At 36.8% G+C, this 9295-nt stretch overlaps 1 protein-coding gene across 1 annotated transcript in view; it reads left to right on the top strand.

Annotated features, from left to right (window-relative positions):
• LOC104529113 (neuron navigator 3) overlaps window positions 1-8593 on the top strand; it is a gene marked incomplete at both ends in the record, with an annotated part of 48360 nt that extends 39767 nt beyond the window's left edge. Inside the window, 5 exons of the mRNA XM_010173316.1 lie at window positions 21-41; window positions 1232-1404; window positions 4092-4157; window positions 5269-5422; window positions 8419-8593. Coding sequence (XP_010171618.1) covers window positions 21-41; window positions 1232-1404; window positions 4092-4157; window positions 5269-5422; window positions 8419-8593 — 589 coding nt within the window. The remainder of the gene's footprint in view (window positions 1-20; window positions 42-1231; window positions 1405-4091; window positions 4158-5268; window positions 5423-8418) is intronic.
• Between the last annotated feature and the right edge of the window lie 702 nt (window positions 8594-9295).

Below are 9295 nucleotides of genomic sequence, written 5' to 3'. Positions count from 1 at the left end.
CTCTTTCATGTTTCTGCAAGGTGAACTCTAGAGGAAGTGAGGTGAATATAAACCATGGAAAATTTGGCATGCATCTATAAAGAACCCTATCTTGGCATGATTGCTATTTATTTTGGCAGTAGGCTTTTATAACTTCTAAAACCAGATTATCCTGTATGTCCTCTCAGTTTGTCTCTATTCATTTTAATCTCAAAGTTTAGACTATAGAAAGGGGGAGTGTAGCCAAAATCCATTTCTTTCTCATTAGATATCATGAGCTGGAAAGGACTTAAATAATTTTTCTCTGATCAGTGGTCACACTCCCCACTCTTCAATTATATCATGAAAATAAAATGTTTGAATACCTCTTTTTTTTTTTTTTTTTTTTTTTTTTACAAAGGAATAAGTTTGTCATTGAGTTCTATACCATTTTAATCAGAACAACTTTCTGAAAATACAAACAAAAACCAATCACATTTTTCCTAAGATGAACAATTTCTGTATTTAAACAAAGGTATCAACAAATGGGCTAGTTAAAATTCACTGCAGACAAAACTGTTGTCATCTTGGCTCCTGAAATAAATGGCTCTTTGGCTATTCTGTCCCTTTTCAATACTGGATAAGGGCTTCTAGAGGGAAAAGGCAATGCTTGTACATTCAGACATCTTACTACTCTAAAGGAAACTGCAGCAAAAAGTATATAGCTTTCAGCTAACATTCTTCTCAGCAGTACAATAAAGCAAGCCTCATGTCAGCTTAAATCCTTTCGCTTACGATCCAAAGCATAGTATTTTCATACTTTGGCCGCTCAAATTTTTAACAGACAAAGTAAATTGAGAAAAACAGTAAATTGGACTTGTCTTTTGATTTCAGCATTTAGTAACAGCAAGTTCTGCCTGTACCTAGATGTAAAGTGGTTATTTAAAGCCAGCCCTTGAAGGGAATGCCATGGGAATGGGATTCCACTGGGGCTTAATGGTTTTAAATGAGCACGCGTCTCCCATAGCCGTACCACTCGGTCCTGCACTTTTTCCATAGCATTACGTTTGCGCTGCGCTGGATTAATAAAGTCAAAACAAAGCACTGTATCATGTTTTTAGAGATACTGTGTTGCATATGTTAATACCTTGCTTCTGTATACTGACCTCAGGCAGTGGCTAGGATGGCATCTGCAAACTAACTCTTCAAAACATGAGCTGCACACAAATTGCCATGATGAGGAAAATAATCTTTCTCCATGTTTGTTTTCCAGCTGAGAAGCTCTTTCAAACAGGCCTTTGGAAAGAAGAAGTCCACCAAGCCTCCTTCCTCACATTCGGACATAGAAGAGCTGACAGACTCCTCTCTTCCTTCATCACCCAAATTGCCCCACAGCTCAGGAGAGTGCGGGGCAACATCCATGAAACCATCACAGTCAGCATCTGCGTAAGTCGCTCTCTTGGAAAACCTTTCTTCCCAAATATAATGGACTGTGAAACACAACTCCTTGAGTGTGACCTTTTGCAGTTCAAAAACCATTGCCAACAGCCATGATCTTTTAATGTCATGGTCCATCCATTTACAAGACTTCTTTTGAGCTTCGCTCCATTTACACACTACTTTTCCAGCATCTCTTTCTTAGGTCATTCTATCCTCCTTTCATAGCCTTTACCCAAAATCATCTAGCAGTACAAATTTATTTCTAAATGCATATCCAAAAGCTTCTGATGTGTTCTTCTTGCACCATTAACAACTTCATCATATCCACTTAGTAAAGGCCAAATACTACAGTTTCCTTTCTTCATGACATACTCAAAATGTCATTTTATTTTCTAGGTAGCTATAAATTTTTACAAATTCATCCCTTCTGTTATTACTTTATCTACTTTGTAGCTGCTAATTTATATAATTTTTTACCTATTTTCTCTCTTTTATCAGCTTGGATATTTTTGCGAGATTTTACTTTTATTTTTCATTCAAATCGCCATCCTTAAGGTTTCAGGACAGAGCAAGTCATCAGTCAAAGGCTGCCCCATTTCTTTTTGTTTTGGTTTGGTTTTTTGATGTCTCATATATTCTTCTTACAGAGTTCTCAGCTCCCATTCATATTCTTCTACCTTTTTTTTTTTTTTTTTTTTTCCATTCTGCTAAACTCATGACTTTTTCCAATTTGTGGGAATCGACCTCTTTGGAACAACAAAGGCATACTACTGATGCTAGCCTTACTTTCTTTGTCCTAATTGAGAATAATCAGGTCACAACTACTCTTCCTTAAAGCACCCTGGGAATTCTAGTCTCGAGGCTAATTACTGAGCTTTAGAATATAATTTCCCTTCATTAGGTTAGATGCCTTTTATGATTAATGACTGGTCTAGTGGAAGGTGTCTCTGTTCATGGCAGGGGGATTGGAACTAGATGATCTTTAATATCCCTTCCAACCCTTATCGTTCTATGATTCTATGTTTCTATGCCTAGCTTTTTGTAGACTCTAATGATTTTTATATGCTAGGATTAGAGGTTTGACAGCAAACATTCCCACAAAAGAACCTCCACCACAAGAAATATTTTTCTTTCCTTGCATTCCATAAATACTAGTGAGAAATAACTCATCAAGAGCTCTAATTTTGTTGGGGTTTTTTTATAGGAAGGTCACATTTTTATGTTTTCAGGTATTATGTGTGTTTTGGGAGGAGGATTTCTCCATGTTTGGGACCCGTATGTCTGATTTGTTATCAACTTAAAAATCACTAGTAGAAGCCTTAATAGAAGGTGTCTGAACTTAAACAAAAACAAAACAAAAAATTCTACAATATTATTTGCTCATGATTCACAGATCTACTCTCATAACCTTATCCTGTTTCCTTTCCACCAACCCTAGTTTTTTCTCTGTCTGTTTGACTTGCTCACTAGATGTACTGGTGTTCCCAGAATTTATTAAGGGCAAACCTACATATCTAATCTTTCATCCCAAGCTCTTCCCATGGCTTTTTTTTCTCTGAGCCTTAACTTCCTAAATTCTGTCCAGTTCACAGCCTTCTGGTTCTTCCTCCATAACATTTTTAAACACTGATCTTTTTGATCATATTATTCTATTTTTTATTATTGTGACCTTTTTACAGAGGATAACATAGATTCCTTCCCTTTCACAGAGACATCGCATAAAATATATTTGGATTAATTGCTTTGTCTGTTATACTGGTAATGTTACTTTCTTTGGAAGATTAGGTTTTCCATTGCATAATTTAAACTTCTGTCACCTTCAATATTTTTTTTAATTATCAGCAGCGTCTGTTCAAAGATCATGACTTACTTACTCCTTCTACATAAAGCAAGCTGATTTAAAAATTCTGAGATTGTAACAAGAATGAAAAAGTAAAACTCTTTCTTTCTAACTACTTTGATCCTTTGTCTAAAGTGTGATCAAGCTCCTGAGCTTTTTTCTGTGACTGCTCAGGAACACAATCTTATGTTTTTGTTTTTCTTCCTTTTATTGAAGTCCCATCTTCTTATGTAATTTTGCAGTTGTAGGAGCTGTGCTGAAGAGCTCTGGAATCTGCAAAAGAAAATTCAGTTCATAATTTCTGCTTCCATTCTGCTCATCTTACCAGTCTAGTCAGCTTTTTCCTGCTTCTTCCAGAACCACAGCCCTGCTTTCTGCTTCATTTTTATCTTCTTTAAAACTGGCTTGCCAAGGTCTTTTTGGTCAACCTTTCTCGAGATGTACTGCAAAAAAAAAGGCCAAAAAGAAAATAGCTAACAAATAGATAAGTCACCTTCCCAGTTGTCCAAGTCGTTTTATGAGACAATATATACATGTAAATAAAATTTCATTTCTTGTTTGGTTAGCATAGATATGGGCACATCAAACAAAGAACTGTATCACAATATTTGAAAAAAAAATCCTAGTACCTGCCTTTATTAATTTTACACACATTTAAAATATTTGTGCATGTTGTGAATGATAGGTATTGTTTTCCTTCTTCAATTTGCCATTTTTTTTTTATTTGCCATGAACAACTTCATCTTCCCTTTGCTTACGTTTTCTTTATATATTTTCTTGACCTGAGCCTCATATTCTAAACCATTACCTTTACTTTCTTCCAATTGCATCTGTCTAATACGTGTGTATACAGGTCATCTCTAGTCTGGGCACCAAAGAAAAGGCAAAACGGTCACGTGGTCTACAAGCATAGATCCCGGTAAAATTGAGTGTGGGGCATGGAGTTGTATACCCAACTGCTGACCTGGAGAGTGCTGCATCTTCTTTTCCAAAATGCATTTGCATGCATTCTGGCAGTTAAAAGTTGACCTCTGTTTCTTGTTTGTATATTAGTAGAAATAATCACAATAATAATACTTATAATTATAATAAAATACTGTTCATATTTAAATTGTTCTGCAAATATTAACTATTTATAGTGACAGTAATAAAGAGCAAATAACATTTAGTGAATTGACTGAAAATATTACTTAGTGTAACAATATAGACAAAATTCCGTGGTTTTATTTTCTACTGGTTCTGTTATGCAACAGATCTGAGTCTGGTAACAACACAGAGAGGCAAAACAGTCTGACATGAGAACTGGAAAGTTTTGGGTCCTGGGCCAGTCATGTTTTGATCTTTTCTCACAATACAATATTTTTTTTCCCTCAAAATTAATGCTTATGAAAAACAATCACAAGGTGATTACTTTTAACCTAGTCTTTAAGAAAGAGAAAAAAAACCCCAAACAAATGTTGTTTCAAACACCATATATTGCCAAATGACAAGCTATAGGCAAAATGTCAACTGTCACAAATCAAAACCATTGCAGATCAAAATCTTCTAGATCATGAAGTCAAGGACTGTTTCTCTGTGTACTGTTCAAAACAGAGAAAACTTGGTGCCTAATAGATAATAATATCAGAAGTGCAGTTTAATCAACATACTTCAGTTCTGACTATGGCTACTTAGGAAAATCCTAACTTTAGAACAAAGAAATGATGCACATATAAAATCAAATTAAAGCCAATGGATAATACACACTCAAAAAAAAAAAAAAGATTTATGAAAAGTTTTTAACATTTTTCATCATAATGAGCTATCTAAATAGAAAGGTATAAAGCAAGCTGATCATTTCATCTGGTGAAGGCTTTTTTCCTTTTTTAATTTGCAATTTGAGCCTTTTCATGTTTCTTTGATAAGATTCTTTCTTTACTCATAGGTTTTACCAGCAGCAAGCATTTTCTGTACTTTGAAACTTAGTAATGACACTGCTTTGGGGGGAGAACCTTCCTTTAATCTCCTGCCTGTTTCCTACTCCTCTTTAGGATCTGTGAGTGTACAGAGGCAGAAGCTGAAATTATTCTTCAGCTAAAGAGCGAGCTTAGGGAGAAAGAGCTAAAATTAACGGACATTCGTCTTGAAGCTCTCAGCTCTGCACACCATCTGGATCAGATTCGGGAAGCCATGAACCGCATGCAGGTCAGTCCAGTAGCTTAAGTGATGACAGGGGTGCTCACCAAAGGTATGCCTGGTGTATTTCCTTTGCCAATACTTTGTTTCAGGTACCAAAAAATGTTAATACAAAGTAAATTGATAGACCAAAAGCACTTCCAAAGGATGGGTATGATAAACATTTACCTAATAATAATTATATTCTTAGCCTTTATATTAATAACTAAAATTTATTTAAGAGATATGGAAGGAGACATAATCCCTGCACAAAGGATGTTTGTTATCTAAACCCTGTGACTGGGGAAGGGTCAGACTGGAATGACAGACAGGCAGATCAAGAAGTGATTTCTACAGAGCTTTAAATCCTTGGGCCATGTGGAAGGCGAGTGTATGTGCATACTCTCTCATAATTTCTGATTTCTAACCCAGTCATGGCTTGCTGAAGCAAAGTATGTAAAATTGAATTAAATTATTGTATCCCAATTCATTATAATTTCACTACATTATTTTGTGAAACTGCTCCAAATCTTTCCTGATCACATTTTTCTTGAGAAGACTTTCCCTTTCATGAGTCTGAAAGGTTGCAGAAAGAATGGCATTGTTCTTCATTGGAGCAAGGAGCTTTATGGGACTCAGCTCTGTTGCCCACGTACAAGTGTCTGGTACCATGTTGGGTTCCTAAAAGTGTCTATGACATCCACACAGTATAACATAGGTCCTTCAATAGAGCTGGGCCCTTCTGGAATGATAGGTGAGATACCTAGGACATCCCTTGAGGGAACTAGAAACCTGTATTTGGGAAAGAGAATCAAAGCCATGGGGTAGGGATTCAGGTTGAGACTAGGACAGCTACATTTAGATGCCTAGGTATGAGCTTGGTGATAAATTCTTGTTGTAGTCAATTGAGTTTTAGTCCTGCAGTAGTGGGGCCTAGAGAGCTATCCTAAAATCATCCTAAGATAGTTTTAGAGGGTGAAATTATGTTGTTTGAGCATAGGCACCTATTACCATTTGAACCAGACTCAGGTATTTGCATCTGCACAGGACTTACAGGTTTAGCATTCAACCCATGGAAGTCCATGTTTACTATGACACCAGAAACCTGTGTTTACACAGCTGAATCCAGCCCCAGTGGCTTGTCAGCTGAATTGTTCTGTGCTGGGTGCTCAGGTCAGGTGCACCTGTAGGTACTTTTGTATAGATGTCCATGGCAGCTGATTTCATAACAACTAGATTTGATGTGCTTGCTGGCTTTTCTAGACCTCTTGTTTATACTGTGCCTATAGCAGTCTCAGGCACACCTTTAAACATCTGTGGTTCACCCCATCCTCCCAGATGCTCACATAACAAGGTGCCAGCATTGCTATGTGGTATTTAGCTGAACTTCAATTAGAGGGAAGAATAATCAAGAACTGATCCATAAATATAGGTTTCAATTGTCCAGATATAAGTAAATCATTCGATCTGGAGCCACTAAAAATTTTTTAGGAACTGTACAGGGTAGAATCAGTTAATTGCAGTGGTGGAGAAGAGGATAGGAAGGCTTATCAGCTGGTTATAGTCTTAGTTTGGGATATGAGTGCCTAAGCCAGGTGAACTACCCAGAGAGAGGAGTCTGTTGTAATCACAAGCCTCCAAAGTTTGAATTTCACCAAAGCTGGGCAGAAGTGGCTAGTTCAGGTGCTGTTGATGGTAGTCACCACTTCTTCTGAAGTTTTCCTAAAAGGACAGGTAGCAACCTTGGAGTTGCCAAACTCTGTGATGTTTTGGAGAACTGATGAGAATTGATAAGGGGGAAAAAGTAGGATTGGTGTGAAAGATATATGAATACTGTGTGTATTCAAAACACCCTAAAAATCTAAAGCTCAGCTGAATGGAAGACTAGTAAGAGTTGTGTAATTAATCATCGTAAATTACAGAGTAGATGGAGATTTTGTGATTCATTTCACCATCGTCCCTGATTTTAACCCCAGGCTAAACCAGTTCATTCATCTATTTCCTTCTGTCACTGTTTTGCTGGTTCATCCCTTCCCTTTCGCTATCTCCTCACCTTTGCCTGTATGATCCTATCTTTCTGTAGCTATTGCGGGTGTGTGTGTAGGGGGCAGGGGGGGAGGGGGGTGTTACGCTAACCCTTAGGCTTTCATTTCTATAATGTAGCTCAACAACCTTCATAAAAGAATAGGACTTTTAGCAGAGTGTTAGTGAATGTGGAATTAAATTTGATGTGCAAAACCATCTGCAAGAATAAGCAGTTGCTTTGTACTGTGCTTCGTGAAGCGACTGAAAGCTAGATTTAGCTGGTACCAGCCTGTTCTCAGGCTAAAGTTTCGTTTTATTATTGTACATTCAATAATCACTTGGCACCACAGAGGATTTAGCTAAAAAAAATTCCTAGTTGTTCTGATTCATCTGTCACTGTATGTTTGCATCAAAGAGGGTTTGCTGACCATTATGTGAACAAACCCATGTTTGAATGATCAGAAAAGTCTTATCTGATAGCAAGAAGGGTTATGAAACTGTTAAACTATCAAATTCTAATAGTCCATTTTTCATTTAATTTCTTCTCTGCAAAGCTACTGCTTAAATTTTAGTCAATAATAATTTTCAGTGACTTTAGAAACATTGACATGTCTAAGATTTCAACAATAACTTCCTTAACTGTTACCTAAGATATTTGACAATAAAAGGTAACTTATAAAACTGGGGATAGCTGGGAAAATTCTGACAATACTTGTATTAAGTTCAACTGTACAATAGACATAGAAGCTTGAAGTTTATGTTGTTTAGGAACTGTCTTGAAGCAAAAACTAAAACAAGGTTGTAGGGGTCTTTTTTCTTCATTTCAGAAGTGAACGCAATCCGCTTTTCATTGACTGTTATACTTCTGATATATAGTGCTACATACTGCTGTGAAAGTGGTAAATCAGTTAGCTCCTGCAGGCAACAGCAAACAGCCACCTCCAGTGGTTTTCTGAAAGAATAACCTCCTGTGCTTTTGTGTTGATTTATTTTGAATACAGAATGAAATTGAGATATTGAAAGCTGAAAACGATCGTTTAAAGGCAGAAACTGGAAATACTGGAAAGCCTGCCCGGCCGTCATCAGAGTCTTCAAGTAGCACATCATCTTCTTCATCACGGCAGTCACTAGGACTTTCTCTGAACAATTTAAACATCACAGAATCTGTTACATCAGGTAAATGTATTTGGGCCACATGCATGCCTCAGCAATTAGTAAGAATTTATTATTTTCACCTTCTTAATGGGCCATATATGAAAAGCATGCCTGAAAATTAAAATGCCTCATAGCACTCAGCTAAACATCACATACACATTCACATTCACTCATGGAGATGAGGAAGAATGCTGGCAGTAATTTCTGAACACGTATCTTTTAGAAAGCTTTGAATAACGGTAACAGATTGTTCATTGAGTTTACTTAGTTCCTAGCTATGATACTCTCCACCTACCTAGTTTACAATACTCTTTGATCAACTAGTTTACAATTTCTTTGAGAAGGATACTATCTGTTGTAGTATACTTGACAACTGTATAGATATATTCTCTTGTCCCTATGGGATAAATATGAGCATAGTACATTAAACTTTCTTTTTTTAATTTCAGATCTTTTATCATTCAGTTAGCGCCCTTACCTTGATTTTGTACTTGCACTTGGGACAGAAGGTGATCTCAGTTAGCTTTATCCCTTACATTTTTTTAGTGTGGTGTAGCTAGCTAGCCTTTGTTGGACCAAGTCATCATTTATCACAGGAGCCAAACCCCTCCTCACTTGTTAAGCACTCTCATTGTCTTCTGTGAATGAGAGAAAGCAAGCAGAACTTTGGTCCACATCCTTAACATAAACATTGCCCAAGATAGCTGGCTAACATTCAGGGAC

This window comes from Antrostomus carolinensis, unplaced genomic scaffold (assembly GCF_000700745.2).
Source record: "Antrostomus carolinensis isolate BGI_N321 unplaced genomic scaffold, ASM70074v2 scaffold50178, whole genome shotgun sequence".
Classification (NCBI taxonomy): Eukaryota; Metazoa; Chordata; class Aves; order Caprimulgiformes; family Caprimulgidae; genus Antrostomus; species Antrostomus carolinensis.
Note: the sequence above shows the minus strand (reverse complement) of the source record. Positions and strands in the feature narration are given on the sequence as shown.